The sequence below is a fragment of the Ostrea edulis genome, chromosome 9 (assembly GCF_947568905.1).
Source record: "Ostrea edulis chromosome 9, xbOstEdul1.1, whole genome shotgun sequence".
Lineage (NCBI taxonomy): Eukaryota > Metazoa > Mollusca > Bivalvia > Ostreida > Ostreidae > Ostrea > Ostrea edulis.
In genome coordinates, this window is record NC_079172.1 from 2,979,179 (window position 1) to 2,999,927 (window position 20,749).

At 38.8% G+C, this 20,749-nt stretch overlaps 1 protein-coding gene and 1 long non-coding RNA gene across 3 annotated transcripts; one reads left to right on the forward strand and one right to left on the reverse strand.

Annotated features, from left to right (window-relative positions):
* Window positions 1–1,513: 1,513 nt before the first annotated feature.
* On the forward strand, window positions 1,514–20,215 carry LOC130049996 (uncharacterized). 2 transcript variants are annotated; one of them, XR_008798342.1, is made up of 9 exons: window positions 1,529–1,752; window positions 2,970–3,078; window positions 4,080–4,130; window positions 4,287–4,437; window positions 8,110–8,219; window positions 12,092–12,197; window positions 15,762–15,880; window positions 16,512–17,017; window positions 20,119–20,215. It is a non-coding gene; the product is annotated as an uncharacterized LOC130049996 (long non-coding RNA). The 2 variants fall into 2 exon arrangements; XR_008798341.1 differs by having other exon boundaries at window positions 1,514–1,752; window positions 4,287–8,219.
* Window positions 15,912–18,869, reverse strand: LOC125661038 (E3 ubiquitin-protein ligase TRIM71-like). The gene is made up of 2 exons (XM_056148244.1): window positions 18,412–18,869; window positions 15,912–18,172 (listed from the first exon to the last, which is right to left on the reverse strand). Exon 2 carries the CDS (start codon window positions 18,139–18,141, stop codon window positions 16,483–16,485), a length of 1,659 nt encoding a protein of 552 aa, XP_056004219.1. The 5' UTR covers window positions 18,142–18,172; window positions 18,412–18,869; the 3' UTR covers window positions 15,912–16,482.
* Window positions 20,216–20,749: the final 534 nt, after the last annotated feature.

Genomic DNA, 20,749 nt, shown 5'->3' on the forward strand with positions numbered 1-20,749 from the left:
CTGTTGTTTCAAGTGCGATAATCAATAATATGTTGACGGTGCTACCGTTTGAGCGAGCGCAGCTACGTAGGTATGTACATATTTTGTAATGTTCATGCTTTGGTCAGGTTTAATTTAAACAATATATATTTGCCAAATACTCAGTATATGACTAAAATTAGGCAGCAGAAACAGCCCATTCTAGTTTTCTCCCATGGTTTTATATCAAGTCATTAAAACATAAAACGTATGTATACATGAATGGGATTGAAATATTTTTTATACCTATACATTTTATTTCTGCCGCCTTCACGGTGACTTACTTAACCTTTGACCCGCGACTTGTTCTGAACTGTATGCCCTCAAAAATAGAGGCTACTTTCCTTATTTCTACTTTCTATCTTTCCAAGTCACTAATACACACCTATTTGATTTTTAAAAATGAAATTCATATAAAAATCTCCTTGTAGCAATGGCATGCTTTAGAAGAGAAAATTTTAACAAAATTTATAATATTGTACATAATCCTAGTTGTAACACAATGATGAAATATTTCAGCACTCTCAAATAATATTGAATAAATTGCAACATATTTGAGACCCTCTCCACTGTTTTTGTAAGGATACATTGAAATTTATTCACAAAACTAGAATTATAATTAATGATTTTTCAGTCATGAAGTGACATGGCTGGTTATCAGTTGGGGGGGGGGGGGGGGGGGGTCATCATGGTTTGCATTACTGGACGAGCCAAGGGAATAGATTTATAAGTAGTTCTTATTTTTAGACGTGAAAAAAAAAAGATTTAAGAAATAATGTTTTTGATCCAGCCGAATTCCATCAATTTTTTTTGCATTTTTATTATTTTTCTTAATCACTCTGTGACTCTGTGTCTAAAGAAAAATGCAAAAGTAAAGGAAGAACCTCAGTCTTGATAAGGCATTTTCATGGTTCATATAGAGATTGCAAAATGTTTTTCAGAATTTGTGAGGCCAATCAGCCAGCAACGTCCACCATTTCTGGACACCCATTGTCCGATTTCACCACGACCTGGTGTACATCTTTTAAATGTGGAAGTGTGACTATTCACGGTAACAGTAAGATACACGTCTTGTCCGTGACTACATTATTAGCAGTAAGTCAAGCGAGGCAACTGTTGCAGCTAATTTTCACAGACAATTACAAACTCGGGATGTAGTGTTCTTATTGATGCTGGTACTGATTGTTCAGTAAAATATCCAACAAAAGTAGAAGCTTTTATTCGCAAAAGCAATGAAGGCCCACTTATTAGGGCCCCGCATGAAATGCGGGAAGCCCTATAGTAATCACATTGTCCGTCCGTTCGACCGTCCGTCCGTCTGTCTGTCCGTCAACACTTTCTTTGTGACACGATAACTCAAACAGTTTTTATCGTACAGTTTTCAAATTTTGTGTATGTGTATATATTTGGTTTTTTTAAATGTAATATAAAAAATGCTTGATGTTACATGTATACTGAATTAAAACACGTCATTCCCAGTCAACAACTTTCGATTGGGATCGGAATACGAAATAAAATTTCTTATATCCGGTTGCAAAGTGAAACTGCTTCATGCTTCAAGTTATTGAATTATGTAGCAATTGCACGTTACACATTAGAGAACTGTTCCTTTTGATAAAGAAAGTCACAAAATAGATACAAAATGAGTGTACCTTATTCATTACTGTTACCGAGCTTTCGTCGGTGAAAATCTCGAAATGGCGTGTTTCGCTGCGCTTCGTCCACATTTTCTATGTGAGTATTTTGATATTTGCTTATGCATTTTTTGCGCATACATGGTATGTCTCGGCTAGGAATAATGGAAACTTTCTCACCTATGTATGTAAAGACATATTAATCTCTGTTTTTAAAAATGTAGAACACTTTTATCAAATGACAATGTGTTTGAAAACGCTTAGAGCCCCGATGTCAGAATTTCCTTTTCCAAGACATCAATATGTCAAATTCATAATCCTTTTCGAATAGTATGTAACATATTTTGTACCAGTTATCCATTTTGTGTCCCCTATTACAATGGGATTTTGTTGCACTCTGTTGTGTTTGAGTGGATGTCATGATGTGTCAAACAGAAGTAATTTAAATTGCATAAGTCTCTCAAAAACATGCTTCATGATTCCTTTTTCACAAATTGGCATTCCAATGTATCTTTATATATTATTAATTCTAACATATATACCAGCCCCAAACATTGCTATATCAAATACAGATGTCACTTTCCTCTAATAACCCTCGGCGGGGCCCTTGCTGACTGTGTCAGTTTTCTAGTTGAGGACTTTAAAGTAAATCCTTGTTTGGAACGCTAGGTTTTCTTCCCCAGAAGCGTACTGTAAAATATACAGGATGGCCCAATGCAATACAACTTTTGCCAGAGTAAATACTTGACTTGTTAGCATCCAGCATGTTTCACAGCACATTTCTATTCAGTTTAAAAATAAAACAAACAAATCGCATACATGGGTGTTGATTTTTTTCTTGAAAGATATTCAAATTAAAAAAAAAAAACTTGTAGACCTTATTTACAAAATCTTTTACCATGGCGAGTAGAAATTTTGAACATGGCGACTAGAAATATGAAAATGGCGACCAGAAATTTTTCTAGGTGGCCATTTTGCGACCTGATAGTAGATGTGACTTGGAGCACTGTTTTGAATATGAATTCTTTATCATGTTTATGGCAAAACCTTGTTATACTTTGGTGTTGACCCTGAACAACAGCAGAGCCAATGTGGCTCAAGTGAGCGATGTGGCCACTGGGCCTCTTGTTTATATTGTTATGTTTTTACAATCATCGGGATCTTGTTTCATGGTAGGGCATATGCATATCTAGAGGTAGTAGATGAAACGCAGTTCATTATTCTAATATTTCAAGCTCTTTAATCGCAATAGGAACATACTATTGAAAATATATATCAAATATGTTCATTAATCATGTGAGTTTTTTTCCCCTATAGGTGGTGACTGAAGTCTGGTCAGTCGGCAGGCAGCAGTACTCAATTTACCGCATTCCTACAATCCAACTGAAATTACGGGTATTCAGAATCAGCCTTTAAACAGTTGATGGTAAGTAGAATTACAAACAGGATTCAGAAGTCTGACTCTTTATAAGTAATTAAAATACAGATATTATTGTTATACATGTATATACAGGTTTTGTTTTATGTTGCATGTATTTTTTGGCAAAAATGGGGACCTAGACTTGATGCTTTTCAGCTCACCTGAGCCAAAGGCTCAAGTAAGCTTTTCTGATCAAATTTTGTTCGTTGTCGGTCGTCGTCGTAAACTTTTCACATTTTCGACTTCTTCTCAAGAACCGCTAGGCCAATTTCAACCAAACTTGCCACAAAGCATCCTTAGGTGAAGGGCTTTCAAGTTTGTTCAAATGAAGGGCCATGTCCCTTTCCAAGGGAAGACAATCACAAAAATGCAAAAATAGGGTGGGGTCATTTAAAAATTTTCTTCTCAAGAACCACTGGTCCAGAAAAGCTGAGATTGACATGAAAGCTTCCTGACATAATGCAGATTCAAGTTTGTTCAAAGCATGGCCCCCCGGTGGTTGGATGGGGCCACAATAGGGGGTCAAAGTTTTACATACAAATATATAGGATAAATCTTTCAAAATCTTCCTCTCAAGAACCACTGAGCCAGAAAAGCTGAGATGTACTTCAAAGCTTCCTGATATACATGTAATACAGATTCAAGTTAGTTAAAATCAAGGCCCCCGGGGGTTGGATGGGGCTACAATAGGGGATCAAATTTTTAAATGCCAATATATAGAAAAATCTTTAAAAATCTTCTCAAGGACCACTGAGCCAAAAAAGCTGATATTTACCTGAAAGCTTTCTGATATATATTTCAGATTTCAGTTTGATCAAATCATAGCCGCAGGGGTAGGATGGGGTCACAAGGGGGATCAAAGTTTTGCATACAAATATATAGGGAAAATCTTTAAATGTGAGCCAAGGTGACTCAGGTGAGCGATGTGGCCCTTGGGCCTCTTGTTGAACTCATTTTTATGCTCTTGGACTAGTGACAGGTGTCAATGGTTGTTTTTTTTTTTTCAGAAGCCCGCCCTGGTAGATGGAATCTGCCGCTTGACCAGCAGCACTGTCCAGGTCAGTGGTTACCTATTGCTCTAAACAAGGGTGGTACGTGGAGACTCATTTTTCCTGATGGTCTTGACGTTCACTAGCTGGCAATATTTGTGACTCATATCAGCCTCATTTACATTCTGAAGTTTTAATTCATAACATATTGCTGGATATTTGTAGAGACAGTGGTTGATGCTGGATATATGACTTTTCCTCAGCCCATCATTACCTGCTGGAGTGCTGGTAGAGGCTGAACGCTTTAATAAATATAACTGTGATCTTGCTGAGATGTAGTAATCCATGGGAATTTTCCAAAGAAGATTCAAGAGAAGTATTCAATTATATAAGTTCAGACTGTAGAGAGCATGAAAGCAGATATTACAGTTATCTCCCTTAGACTAGATGAATTACAATACAGAACTTTCAAATCATCTAAGTTTAGAGTTATAATGCTATTTGAATTCTTTGAATTTGGCTACGGTTACTAGTTAAAGACATAACCACATGTATTGCCTCAGTTTACTTACAATTATAATATATACCTATAAGTATAAATTGTCCTTCTCTTAATTTTGTATACTTTGTGGAATTTATAAAAATTGCATGATCACTGTTCGTTATCTTCTCTTTATATTAGCAGTAGATTCTCTGTACCTGACTCACCAGGAATGCATTCTTAGGTCACCTTAGTCACTCAGGTGATCGTTTGCTATTGATCTGCCCGTTCGTTATCGCCGTCTGTCAATTGTATATCGATTCGTTAAACACCCCTCTCAACAAAATTTCACTCATGGAGACATCATCAGTTCCGGCGAAGGGCTGCAAAATTTAGGTCTATGCTCGGCGCTTATGGCCTTTGAGCAGGGAAGGATTTTTATTTTGCCACAAAACATTCTTGGGAAAAGGGGATTCATGTTTGTTCAAATGAAGCAGCGTGTCAACTTGAAAGGGGAAATTATACAGTGAAACTTCTCCAAATCGGCCCCTCAGAAAACCACTCCTCTCTGAATATCGCCCAATTCTTAAAGTCTCTGTAGGAATCTTAACATATCCTTTCAAAGAAATTCATATAGTCCAAAGTGTGACTTTTCGAGATCTCCGCCATTTTTGACAAGGGACTTCTGGGATGATCCTCAGTTATAGGTTCAGATTTAGCTCGGATTATTCTGTGCTCTTTAGTCATTGGAGCTTGCAGCATGAGCCAGAGCACTGCACTCACTATTAATATGCAAGTAGCTGCATTTAATTTAAATTGAAGTTGAACACAAGGACCCCAGGGGTAGCGTGGGGGCACAATATGAAATCGGAGTTTTATATGGTAATATGCAGAAAATTTATTAAAACAAAGACTTTTCAAGAGGAGCAGAGCCACACTAAATCATATCCAAATGCAAATGTCCCCAAGTTGTGTGAAAACAAGGTTTTTTTATGACCCTGACTAAGGATGGGGTGGAATTGTTTTTGTCCTGTCTGTCTGAAATTTTAACCTTCCTCATAACTTTTGAATAATGAGCAGTGGGGCTCTCATATTTGCATTCTTTTTTGTGGCCATAAAGTTTTTCACCTTGTGACCTTGACATTAGAGTTGGATCTACTGACCGGTTTAGGTAGAACTTTCATATTTTGTATACATACATGTATAATGACCTGAATGTTTTACAGAATAGTCATATGGTAGTGAGGCATTCCTGTGTTGTGTGAATTTAAGTTTGCTTTATGTCGTGAACTTCGGGGCTAGGTGGGGCAACAAAATAGAGTCAACATATTTCATAGGAATAATGATTTAAAATACAAAAAAATTTGAAAATCAAAACAGCTGACCAAGAGCAAGGTAACTCGGGTGAGTGATGTGGCCTAAGGGCCTCTTTGGGATTAAACTCTAAGGTTATAAAGTATGTTTTTAACAATTTATCTGAAATTATTTGTATGCGTTGATTTTGGGGTCCTGAAGGTCAAGGTCACTACTGGACTTCATAGAAAAGGTAGTATAAATTCATTAAGGAAGCATATGCCCTGCGTTGCAGAGTTCTTAGGCCACTGATAAAATGTGTTGTGTTTCCGCTAACCCGACTGACCCTAAATTATAGCCCCGACCCTAGATTTTGTTTTTGATATTTAAAACAAAAATCGTCATTTTCCCGGAAAAAATGTATTCCCGGTTCTTGGTTTTCGGTTTAGTTAGACATTGAGATGAAGTCATTCAAACGCTTTAATGATATACAAAATTGCATGGTTTTGTGTCAAGCGTTTAAACAACATTGATAATGTTTCTAACTAACAGCATGGATGATGGTTGACCCAGTGGCTGGTACCTCCATGCGTGCTCACGCAACGATGATTTAACAATTGAAGTTAACAGACGGTCGAGAGACTCTGCCAAGTGTCATGTTTTCATAGAAGACTTTCTTTTGTTAAAATTGCCAACTCCTATGTTGTTTTTAGACGGTGGCTATTTATAGCCATGCACTGTCTTATGCTATCATTTCAATGGGCATTAGACGGGGACCCTAGTTTTATATGGAGGTCATGATGCAGAGTGACAGACATGAATGTCCAGTCTGTCAAATTTGTATGCACATCCTTGGTTTCTGCTGCAGTTCTAACTGAAAACACTATGAAAACGGTCGCAAATAACGCAGTGAGCGCATCCGAGTTGTTGATGGCTGGTGAGAGCCGAGAGGAAAAAAAGATGTGCAGATTGTTTTTAAAATAAAAATTTATGTCCGGTAAAAAGTTTTAGCTGGAAGAGAGTTGGATCCCATTAGGATAAGTGGGATCTGCCCAGACTGTCTTCCTACCCTTGTTCCATTTAGATTGTGAAAATACATTCAGAAATGTATTAATAAACTTAAAATATGTTAATGATGTTGATATTTTGGTGAAGATTTAATATATTTTTTCAAAACCATCACATTATTTTCCTGTCAAACATATCCAATAGAAGTATTCCTATGACAACCAATCTAAATGTAGAAACAATATATCTGGTACTTGTAGAGCATAGTGGCATAGAGGAGTTAACTTTTGTTGTTTTATGCTAGATATGTTTCATTGAAAAATATAGTTTCTTATAAAACATCTGGAAATAATCCTCAGCCAATAACAGGTGAAATGTTATGATTGAAAGGATATGGGGCTCACAGCGGGTGTGACCGGTCAACAGGGGATGCTTACTCCTCCTAGGCACCTGATCCCACCTCTGGTGTGTCCAGGGGTCCGTGTTTGCCCAACTATCTATTTTGTATTGCTTATAGGAGTTATGAGATTGATCACTGTTCGTTATCTTCACCTTGCAATGCAATTTAAGCAAAATTTTATTTTGAAAGTATAAAATTCAATAGAACATTTAACTTGTGCAGTAATTAGGGCTATACGGACCGTGGATATCGGCCTGGATAGCTCAGTGGTTAGAGCACCTGACTAGAAATGCAGGGGTCCAGCCAAAGATTTTCTCCTTCCCATACTACATTTGGTACCGTTGACCACCCCTAATGGTGCAGGTTGGCCTGTCAGGGGCAAAAAGAACCTGGGTTGATATTGAAAGACAATTATAAAATTATAATTGATCTTAAGGAGGGAGGAATGTAGTAATTAGGGCTCTACGGACTGGATATTGGCCTGGATAGCACAATGGTTAGAGCACCTGCCTAGTAACGCAGGGGTCCCAGGTTCGATTCCCGGTCCAGCCAAAGATTTTCTCCTCCTTCCTATACTACACTTGTTAGAGTTTACAATGTTTTTGCATACTTTGAAAAAATAAAATTTAAAAAAAAAATAAAAATTTATTTCCTACCTTCTTACCCTATTTTTTTCTGGAACATTAGCGGAAACTCAACAATTTTTATCGTTGGCCTTATTCATATTCTATCATGAAACGGAGAACAAAGTCGCTTGACAAAATTCTCTTCAAAAAATTTACTGAGCATTTTCAACCTGCAGACAATTTTACTTGCCTGTCTGATTTCTGGTGATTCCAGCACTCAATGCTACTTTGGTTTTTCAGCTTTCTGGACCTTAAGATGTTGACACCCTGCTGATGGAGCAGAAGCAGAAAGCAGTTCTCTTACCATCAGATCTGATCCATTTTTGGAGATAGCCTTTTGTATGGAGCTGGTAATTTTGTTTTCCTTTTTAGTTCACTTGAAATCTAAGCTCATGTGAGCTTTTTTTATCTCCCCTTATCTGTAGTCCATCCGTCCTTTCTTATGTAAACTTTTATGATCCCAAAAAAAATTGAGGAGCATTAATATATTCTCTGTCATATCTGTTCCACCTCATATCTCCTAAACTTTTGATCAGAAATTGATCACAAATGCTCAGGTAAGGACTTGTGGACCAAAGTCTCTCAAGGTCATTGTGGAAAGGCCAAGGTCACTCAGAAAATAAAAGTTCCTTATTTCAACAGTTTTTGATTCCTGTCTCCTAAACCATTCATCAGAAATTGATCAGCAATAGTTCTTGGGACGGGACGTTTGGTTCAAGGTCATTTTTGAAAAGTCAAGGACACTCAGAACATGTACTTTACAGAAGGAAAAATTGCTTATTTCAACTGCTTTAGCTCACCTGATTCTGATCGCCTGTTGTCTGTCATCTGTCTATCCGTCGGTAAACTTTTTACATTTTTGACTTCCTCTCCAGAACCACTGGCCAATTTCAAACCAAACTCGGGGAAAAAGCATCCTTAGGTGAAGATCATTTAAGTTTGTTCAAATGAAGGGTCATGCCCCCTTCAAAGGAAATGATCACTAAAATGCTAAAATAGGGTGGGGTTGTTTAAAAAGTTCTTCTCAAGAATCACTGGGCTAGAAGAGTTGAAATTTACATCAAAGCTTTCTAACAGTGCAAATTTCATTTTGTTCAAACCAAAACCCACAGGAGTAGGGTAGGGCCACAATAGGGGATCAAAGTTTTACATGCGAATATATAGGTACAGTTTTTGAAAATCTTCTTCTCATGAACCCCTGTGCCAGGAAAGTACAAATTTACATGAAAGTTTCCTGACATAATGCAGATTAAAGTTTGTAAAAATCAATGGCCAAGGTGACTCGGATGAGCGATGAGGCCCATGAGCCTCTTGTTGAATAGCCTTTGATCACATATCACGCAAGTAAGGGGCGAGATCAAATGTTCAATGTTTCACAAAAAACTTAATTCAAATAGTTTTCACTAAGACCCCCTCACCCCCCCCCCCCTTAGAATGTTGGAAACTAATTGATTAACAAGTATAAACATACAATTATAAATAACACTGTAATTTTCTACTGTTTATTCATAATCATGGACCCCGGAGATTGAATGGGGCCTCAAGGGGGGCATAAAAGTTTTACATACAAATTTATAGGAAAAATCTTTTAAAATCAACTTCTCAAGAACCACTGAGCCAGAAAAGCTGAGATTTATATGAAAGCTTCCTGATATAGTGCAGATTATAAATTGCTAAGATCATGGCCCCCCCCGGGGGTCGGATGGGGCCACAATAGGGGGTCAAAGTTTTACATACAAATATATAGGAACAATCTTTAAAAATCTTCTTCTCAAGAACCACTGAACCAGAAAAGCTGAGATTTATATGAAAGCTTTCTGATATAGTGCAGATTCTAAATTGTTAAAATCATAGCCCCCAGGGGTTTGATGGGGCCACGAGGGGCGATCAAAGTTTTATATACAAATTTATCGGAAAAACAATATATAGGGACAATCTTTAAAAATCTTCTCAAGAACCACTGAGCCAGAAAAGCTGATATTTACATGAAATCTTCCTGATATAGTGCAGATTCAAGTTTGTTAAAATCATTGCCCCTGGAGGTTGGATGTTGCCACAATAGGGAATCAAAGTTTTACATACAAATATATAGGGACAATCTTTAAAAATCGTCTGCCCAAGAACCACTGAGCTAGAAAAGCTGATATTTACATGAAAGCTTCCTAACATAGTGTAGAGTTAAGTTTGTTCAAATCATGGCCCCCTGGGGTAGGATGGGGCCACAATAGGGGATCAAAGTTTTACATACAAATATATACGGAAAATCTTTAAAAATCTTCTTCTCAAGAACCACTGAGCCAGAAAAGCTGATATTTACATGAAAGATTTCTGACATAGTGCAGATTGAAGTTTGTTCAAATCATGGCCCATGGGGGTAGGATGGGGCCACAAGGGGGGATCAAATTTTTACATACAAATATATAGGAAAAATCTTTAAAAATCTTCTTCTCAAGAACTAGTGGGCCAAAGAAGTTCAAATTTACATGACATATTGTAGATTCAAGTTTGCAAAAACCATGGCCTCCAGGGGTAGGTTGGCGCCATAATAGGGACTACGGGTTTACATGCAACTATATGGAAAGTCTTCTGATGTGAACCGTGACTCAGGTGAGCGATGTGGCCCAAGGGCCTCTTGTTTGTATATAGATTCTTTATGGAAAGACCTTATTTTGTGAAGTTTGACCTTGACCTGGGAGTTTGATCATTCTGACCTATTCAATATCTCCTCAACATATTTTGTATTTAAATTTTTATGACAAAACCTATTTTTTCATACTATAACCTTTGACTTTGTGACCTTGAAATTTGACCTTATTTCAAGAAAATGTAACCTACCAAATATTTTCAATAGTATTCAAGGTAGGGCTTTCATATTTTGTTTATAGGTTTTCTTGTTGACAAGATGACCTTGTGGTACAATCACATTTGATCTTTTGACCTCCACCTACTTTCCCCAAAAAATGGCCTAGTTAATATCTTCTAAACTATTTAAGGAAAAAGCTTTTATATTTTGTGTATAGATTTTTATGGCAAGACTTTGCTTTAGTGTTTGAACTTATGACCTAAATCTACTTTTAATAAGAATCTGACCTCTTCATTATACCCCCCGCAACAAGTTGTGGGGGGGGGGGGGGGGTATACTGGAATCGGGTTGTCCGTCTGTCTGTCTGTCCGTCTGTAGACGCAATGGTTTCTGGGCTCTAAAGCATTATCCTTTCCACCGACCGTCACCATATATATATGGACTACCCATGGGATGAAGATGTTCCCTATCGATTTTGGGGTCAAAAGGTCAAAGGTCAAGCGCACTGGACATCGAAGTAGCAATATGGTTTCCGGGCTTAAAAGCGTTATCCTTTCCACCTACAGTCACCATGTCATACATATGGACTACCCATGGGATGAAGATGTTCCCTATCGATTTTGGGGTCAAAAGGTCAAGCGCACTGGACATCGAAGTAGCAATATGGTTTCCGGGCTTAAAAGCGTTATCCTTTCCACCTACAGTCACCATGTCATACATATGGACTACCCATGGGATGAAGATGTTCCCTATCGATTTTGGGGTCAAAAGGTCACAGGTCAAGCGCATTGGACATTGAAGTAGCAATATGGTTTCTGGGCTCTAAAGTGTTATCCTTTCCACCTACAGTCACCATATCATACATATGGACTACCCATGGAATGAAGATGTTCCCTATCGATTTTGGGGTCAAAAGGTCAAAGGTCACACGCACTGGACATTGAAGTAGCAATATGGTTTCCGGGCTCTAAAGCGTTATCCATTCCATCTACAGTCACCATATCATACATATGGACTACCCATGGAATGAAGATGTTTCCTATCAATTTTGGGGTCAAAAGGTCAAAGGTCAAGTGCACTGGACATCGAAGTAGCAATATGGTTTCCATTTAAATTCTTTAACGGCTTTTTTCATCGCATGGAACACCCTTTTGGGAGATTGGGGTAAGCCGAGGATATTCTTAGTGAGCATTGATCACAGTACCTCTTGTTATCTCCTGAACTATTTAAGATAGAGCTTTCATAGAACTTGTAGGACTCGGTATTCACAGATGTGCACTGGTTTGGTCTCATTTTGATACATTCAATATCATTGTATCGATCTTTTGAGTATAAATTTGTGATCTAAAAGCATGATATAATGGTGTAAAGGATCAGTTTGTGGTTAACCAATATTTAATGTGAAAATAAATATTGTAGGATAGCGGTTACTGGAGACGTGCTGTTGATTGATGAGGATAATTTTCCCGAGACTCTGACATATATTGCAGGACCTGGATAGCTCTACTGGTGTTCAAAATGCCAGGTTTGTTAATGGAATTACATGTAAATGTTCCATGAAATGGCCAGGGCATATGTAATATAGCATTAATATTTTTGATGAAACTCAGATGACCTATTGCAATTGGTCTGCATCCGTTGTCATGTGTTGCCTGTCGTGTTAGGTGTGTTAACATCTTCAAGACAACGGGGAAATAAATTGTAAATTTCAGAATTCCTGGACTCCTGTGGCTTTAGGGGCGGGGCAAAAACTGCCCAAATTTGACCAATTTTCAATAAATCTTCTTTACGACTATGCATGTGTAAGAAAAACTAAATGCATAGGGATGTAGAGCAGGAAAGCCTCTATCAAAATTGTAAATTTCATGATCCCTGGGGTAGGGGTTCTGACCTCAGGGCGATGCCAAACATGTTATATAGTATTGGTGTGTAAAACACTTAAATGACATCTTCTTAAGTGCTGTTGAACCTTTCTTGTCAGCGGAACTCCTCTGAGAACACTCAACATCATTTCGTGAATCTTTGTAGTTAATAGAAACATGCTGTGTAGATGTGCATATTCCCAGGAAATTCTGCACTGCATAAAATTTGGCGTTTACAGATATTATATTTCATAAATCGACATTAAACGTCATTAAATTTCGGCGTTTACGGAAAATTATACGCCACTGGAAACGCAAAGTAAATTTGACATTTAATTTTCTATTAAATGTGTATTTTACGTTTAAATTTGACATTTAATTTGGGTATAATTGGTGTTTAATTTTATATTAAACGCAACTTTTCGTGCAGTGTCTGATTGTCCCTTTTGAACTTAGAATTTTGAGTCCTTCTGTCCTGTTGTTGTCAGTACAATTCCTCAGAGATCGCTTAACAGAATTTGATGAAAATTTGTAGTTAATAAGGACACACTGTGTAGATGTGCATATTCCCAGAAAATTCTGATTCAATTATTTTTCTTGGAGTTATGCTCCTTTTGAATTTTGAGCCCGTCTGTGCTGTTCTTGCAGCAATGCATAGCATTACCATTCATTATGTGAGACATTGTTAAGCAATGTTGGAGCGTGGGGTATGTGAACTTGATCACTTTTACTTTCTTTCACTAGTCAGGTGCTCTAACCATTGAACAACCATGACGGGTCTATCCGAAACCCCTGTATTACTAGTCACGTGCTCCAGTCATTGAGCTACCTTGACCGGTGTATTAGAGACCCCTGTATTACTAGTCAGTTGCTTTAACCATTGAGCTACCGTGACCGATCTTTCGGAGACCCTTGTATTACTAGTCAGGTGTTCTAACCATAAAGCTACCACATGACCGGTCTATCAGAGACCCCTGTTGTACTAGTCAGTTGCTTTAACCATTGAGCTACCGTGACCGATCTATCGGAGACCCTTGTATTACTAGTCAGGTGCTCTATCCATTGAGCTACCATGACCGGTCTATCAGGGACTCCTGTTGTACTAGTCAGGGGCTCTAACCATTGAGCTACCATGACTGGTGTATCAGAGACCCCTGCATTACTAGTCTGTTGCTTTAACCATTGAGCTACCATGACTGGTTTATCAGAAACCCCTGTATTACTAGTCACATGCTCCAGTCATTGAGCTACTGTGACCGGTTTATCCTAGACCCCTGTGTGAGTCAGGTGTTTTAACTATTGAGCTACCAAAAAAAAAAGCTATTGAGCTACCATGACCGGTCTATCTGAGATCCCAGTATTACTAGTCAGGTGCTCTAACCATTGAGCTACCATGACTGGTCTATCAGAGACCCCTGTATTACTAGTCAGTTGCTTTCAGCATTGAGCTACCATTACCGGTCTATCGGAGACCCCTGTTGTACTAGTCAGGTGCTCTAATCATTGAGCTACCATGATTAGTCTATCGTACACCCTTGTATTACTATTAAGGTGCTCTAACCATTGAGCTACCATGACCGGTCTATCAGAGATCCCTGTACTACTAGTCAGGTGATATAACAATTGAGCTACCATGACCGGTCTATCAGAGACCCATGTTGTACAAGTCAGGTGCTCTAACCATTGAGCTACCATGACCGGTCTATCAGAGACCCCTGTTGTACTAGTCAGGTGCTCTAACAATTGAGCTACCATGACTGGTCTATCAGAGACCCCTGTATTACTAGTCAGTTGCTTTAACCATTGAGCTACCGTTACCGGTCTATGGGAGACCCTTGTATTACTAGTCAGGTGCTCTAAACATTGAGCTACCATGACCGGTCTATCAGAGATCCCTGTACTACTAGTCAGGTGATATAACAATTGAGCTACCGTGTCCGGTCTATCAGAGACCCCTGTATTTCTAGTCAGGGGCTCTAACCACTGAGCTACCGAGACCGGTCTATTAGAGACCGTTGTATTACTAGTCAGGTGCTCTAACCATTGAGCTACCATGACCGGTCTATCAGAGACCCCTCTATTACTAGTCAAGTGATCTAACAATTGAACTACCGTGAGCGGTCTATCAGAGACCCCTGTTGTACTAGTCAGGTGCTCTTACCATTGATCTACCATGGCCAGTCTATCCAAGACCCCTGTATTACTAGTCAGTTGCTTTAACCATTGAGCTACCATGACCGTCTATCTGAGACCCCTGTATTACTAGTCAGGTGTTCTAACCATTGAGCTACCGTGACCGGTCTATCTGAGACCCCTGTATTACCAGTTAGGTGACCAGTTTTTCAGAGACCCCTGTATTACTAGTTAGGTGACCAGTTTTTCAGAGACCCCTGTATTACAAATCATGTGCTCTAACTATTGACCTATCCATAAGCTGATGTTAAGATGAACCATGGATATCGATCTGGATAGCTCCGTGGTTAGAAAATCTGACTAGTAATACACGGGTCTCTGATAGACCGGCCACTGTAGCTCAATAGTTAAAACACCTGATTAGTAATACAGGGGTCTCTGATAGACCGGTCACTGTAGCTCAATAGTTAGAACACCTGATTAGTAATACACGGGTCTCTGATAGACCGGCCACTGTAGCTCAATAGTTAAAACACCTGATTAGTAATACACGGGTCTCTGATAGACCGGCCACTGTAGCTCAATAGTTGAAACACCTGATTAGTAATACACGGATCTCTGATAGACCGGTCACTGTAGCTCAATAGTTAGAACACCTGACTAGTAATACAGGCGTCTCGGACAGACCGGTCACTGTAGCTCAATAGTTAGAGCACCATACTAGTAATACATGAATCTCAGGTAGACCGGACACGGTAGCTCAATAGTTAAAGCACCTGATTAGTAATACAGGGGTCTCTGATACACCGGTCACTGTAGCTCAATAGTTAGAACACCTGATTAGTAATACACAGGTCTCTGATAGACCGGTCACTGTAGATCAATAGTTAGAACACCTCATTAGTAATACAGGGGTCTCGGATTTGATTTCCAGTTGAACCACGAGTTTTTCCTTCCTGTTACATTTACATATATATAAACATGTAAATATACCACACTGTAATAGACTGGACATTTTGTAAGATAATTAAGTTCTGAAATACAGACAATTGCTGACAATACAGTTAGATATAATTACACTTTGTGTTTTGTAGGACTGTGGAGTGTTGTGATGTTATTGATGGTCAACAGAAGACTGTGACCTTGAATCTGAAGATCTGTGATGAAGACTGGACGTTTGGAGTCACTCTCTGTTACAGTACTACAAATCTAAGTAAGTACTCAGTAATAATGTAAGACTGAACTCTGTATCATGTTTATCTAATATATACATTGTAAAATCAAACACATATTGAAATACATAATTAACAAACGAATAGTTAGTAGTTTATCACACACAAACAAGTATATGTGTACTTGTATAGATGTACTATAATTCAAGGCTACACACAAAATACTGACAAAGTGACTTAGTACATCACAAGAACTGATTGACCTTTATTTACATTTCATGATTAACATGTGTCTAATTGTATATAGATAATTAACTAGTAACACAATCTAATTATTAATTAGTATACTAAGATTAGATATAATAATACAGATATTGTAAGATATAATTACTAAACAGCAGTGAGAGACTGTTCTATCAGTTAAACTCACAAACACAAGTACATGTTAATTACACATCACAGACACAGGGCTGTAATTAACTCTGGGCTGTAATTAACATGGGGCTGTAATTAACACAGGGCTGTAATCAACAAGCAGCTGTAATCAACACAAAGATGCAATTAACACTGTGTTTAGATGTGTAATGAACAGGGTTTTTAGACATGTAATTAACACTGTAGAGCTGTGTAATTAACACTGTGTTTATAGATATTGGATTTTCTTCACTTTAGCAGTGAAACACTCAGCCACAAAGAGGTTGTCTCTGATGTCCACACATAAACCCCATGGAGACTCTAAATGACAGTGAATGTAACGGAGGAACTGTCCGTCCTGATCTAGGATGTGGATACGGTCATTGTTATAGTCTGCTGTCAGGATGTGACTCTGGCTGTCTGTAGTGATGCCGACTGGATCAAATGATTGCTGGGTATTAGAGGGATGACCAGTGTATCTAAATCGGAGTTTTCCTGACTGATTGACCACCACTACTGCTCTAGCTGTATAGTCAGCCACACAGATATCCAGGTTCTTGTTCTCACTGAGGTATTTAATGTCACCAGATGAATAGAGAGGACGACCCTGATCATCAAACTGAATGCTTTGTTGTTTCTCTGTGGAGCCGGAGTAACGCACGACTTTGGATTGTTTGACATCATCACTGTCCATGGTAACCAGGAGATTGTTACCCGCGGTACAGCAGACAGAGCGAGGACTCCACCCCTGTAGTGTGATCACGGTCTGTATCTGTTTATTCTTAATTAAGTTTATAGTGTTATCATGATAGTCAGTATAAACAAGATCTCCGTCCCGTGTCACTGCTATGTCCCCCGGTCTGTTCCCTGACTTGGTTTGTATTGATGTCAGTAGTTCACTCTGGAGGTTGAGCAGCTTCATGGTTTCGTTCTTCCCGCGTGTCCAGACTTGATCTTCACTCAGACAGCTAACACTGTGTAGATATGTATACCCAGTGTCTATGGTGGCGGTGACGCGCGGCTCATCAAGCAGTGGTTTGACTGGAGGAGACGATACAGCTTCTGCTGACTTGATTGTGTCGCCATGTTCTGTGTTAATGGATAATGGCGACAGAGAACCAAACATTTCATTGAGCTGATCTTTGTTTATTTTCTGAGCAGACAAACTGGGTACTGTAACTCGGACTTTAGGCGGTAATGTTCTAAATTCGGAAGTCCTAGATTTGTAAGTAGAGGTTAAGGAGACGTCATTTGATTTTAGGATTGATTTCAAGTCGGACATGATCTGTTTGAGTTCCGCCATTTTCTGTGTGATTTCATCTGTATTTTTATTCAGGGTAGATAGGTGTTTGATTTTCATCTCCTGAATGTCGGATTTCCGCTGGTTGACAATGGCGGTGATCTCCCGGTGTAAGGCTTCTCCTTGTTGATCGGCAATTGTTGTTAGTTCTCCGTAATTTGTTTCTAACTCGACTTTCTCAGTTTGGACATCGGAGGCCATTTCTTCATATCGCGGGTAAATTCTGGTCTCGAGTTCGTCCAGATCTTTCTGTAAACTTTCTGTTTTAGCGCAGAGTTTTTCCAGAATATCTGATATATCGTGACCTTCATGTTTACTTGAGGAGACGCAGGTAGAACAGACAGGAAGGTCACATTTCTCACAGTAATGTTTACAGAGTTCGTCGGCGTGGTCTGGACATGTTGAGTAGTTAAGAGATTTTCTGTATTTATAGGGCACGACTTTGTGTCTTATAGACGAATCCGAGAGGTGCTTCCCAGCACAGGTCTGGCATAGATTTATATCACAACGTTCACAGTGACTCTGTAGGTGGGCAGTTTTACAGAGGTCACACAATAGGATAATCTGGGCTCTGCGGAACGGGTCCATTTCTGATGTCCGGGGTCACATGAGGAGTTCACTGTTAATTAAAATAGGGAATCTTAATTAAAGAGTTTGACTTATTGAAACACATGATCAGCTAGAATTACAGTATGTTGTATAAACTGCCATCATTTATATCAGAGACGTCTATGCATTTTGAATACCTCCACCTCCCCACCCCCACCCCCACCCTCTTCAGAGTTATGTGAAATTATTTTAAAAATGAGCAGATCTATCTTATTGATCACACAAATATAAATATTAAGTTTGTCTCACCTGAAAATCCAACATGGCCTTCCTGTTATATCGACCTTCCGTCTAGTCCTGTGATTAAATATTTGTGCGGTGCGTCAGCCTGTATACATTATCTATTTAAATAGAGTTTTAAAGTTTGTTTTGACCTAGATCATACTGGGTAGCGATGTCAACATTGACGTCAGAAGATAGAATTGTTTCAATGTATGTATAAATACCTTCATTATAGTCAGTGTAGAAAAATAGTTTGGACAGCGTTCTATATAGAGACAACTCCTGATTTAGGTGAAGTACTTACGGACGTAACATTGAGGGGTTTTTTGGTGCCAAAGAGTAGTTTGCATTGAGGGTTGTTTATCGTGCCAAAGACTAGTTTACATTGAGGGTTGTTTACCGTGCCAAAGACTAGTTTGCATTGAGGGTTGTTTATTGTGCCAAAGACTAGTTTGCATTGAGGGTTGTTTATCGTGCCAAAGACTATACTGGCGCGACGTTGTAAATTTCTTCTCGCTATTTATATCTCGTGTAAAATTCCAAACAAACTTACATGTATGTGAGTGACGTGTGACTTTCACAGAAATAAACAAAGTCCCATTGAGCGCTTAGTTAAGAAACAATCACTACCTATATATTAAGCAGACTTTTCTGTATACTAACAATGAATTTAACACGGCAAGAAGAAGTTTACAAACTTTTGTGTATACTGACAATAAACTGAACACGCTAATCAGAATTTTACAGACTTTAGGAGATTCTCGCATGTGTAGAGCTATAATACATTGGGTTTAAATGCTGTCTGACTTGTTTTATACCGATTGTTAGGCCGTTCTTGGCACACTAATTTTGACTACGGATAACTCCGGGATATGAGGCTGACGGCGGATGTGACCGGTCAACAGGGGATGCTTACTCCTCCTAGGTACCCGATTCCATCTCTGGTATATCCAGGGATCCGTGTTTGCACATCTCTTTATTTTCAATTTTGTATTGCTTGTATAGTAGTTATGAGATTGATCACTGTTCGTTGTCTTCACCTTTCACCTAGTGTGTGGGGAGGTATTGTGTAGGCGTCCCTCTCGAGAAATTTTCAGGCGTATAGTATAGAAATATTACCATTGCCGACAAAGGGCTGCGGAATTTGGGCCTATGCTCGGAGCTTTGGCCTTTGAAAAGGGAGGGATCTTTGCTGTGATACGGGGCCTCAGTTTTTCCGGTCATATCCGAATGACCGCTTCATTTAATCACCTCTTACGACAAGCAAGGGGTACTAGGGATATATTCTATCTAGGATCCTCACGGACTGGGGGGTGGGGGTGAAATGATATGCGACTTTGATTTCGGAAATGTAAACATAAAGTTCATAAAAAATGATCGGAAACCATATATCCGGGATTGAAGTGTTCCTGTCGTTTTAATGGCACACAAAGTTTGCTTTAAAATTCAACAATTTGAATCCACACGCCAGCTATTTTTCTTATCAGTGAATCAGATTACATTGCTTAATGAAATAATTGTCTTACATGTACCAGAGGGCTCGTCACTCAAGCTTTCACTTAATATCATCCATTCCCTGTAAATAGAAAGCTTACCTGTGTACAGATAAACAATAGGTAAGTTACCTGTGTATGTGTGAAGTGTGAGTGAAGCTTGCATCACGCGCCCTCTAGTGAGGATATGACATGACATACGTTACATGTTTTTGTATTATTACTCTTTTTTCTGTTGTAGATTGAGTTGAGTGGAACAATGAACCTCCGGATATCTATGTACATTTACACGTGTAGGATTAAACTTCTGTTGTACTCGCGCATGCGAGCTTATCCTATATTGCGTGTTTGCGTTTTATTTCATAAATAGTTTAGGAATATACTGTCCGCTCAATATCTTGAGAACCCTTTGCTTGACAGACATTAAACCTGGTACATCTTGAGGAGAAGACGACCCTATTTGATTTTGAAGCCATGCGGTCAAAGGTTAAGGGTCAAACTGGACATAGGAATATACTGTCAGCTCAATTTCTTGAGAATCCTTTGATTGACAGACATCAGATTTAGTACACTGGTGTATCTTCAGGAGAAGATTACCCCTATTGATTTTGAGGTCACAAGGTCAAAGGCCAGGGATTGAACTGGACATTGTAATATATTATATCCTATATTTTAAGAATGATTTGCTTGATTGACACCAAACTTGGTACAGCGGTACAACATAAGGAGCAGATGACCCCTATTGAGTTTTAGGTCACATGGTAATTCCACTCTTGACATACATCTAGGAAGATATTGTCTACTCAGTATTTTGAATTTAAGGTACTACTATCAATTGAGAATATGCATGTATCACCCTTTTCAATTTTGCA

Excerpts from the sequence above, each read along its gene's own strand:
- LOC125661038 (XM_056148244.1), bottom strand. The coding sequence starts at position 18,141 with ATGGACCCGTTCCGCAGAGCCCAGATTATCCTATTGTGTGACCTCTGT.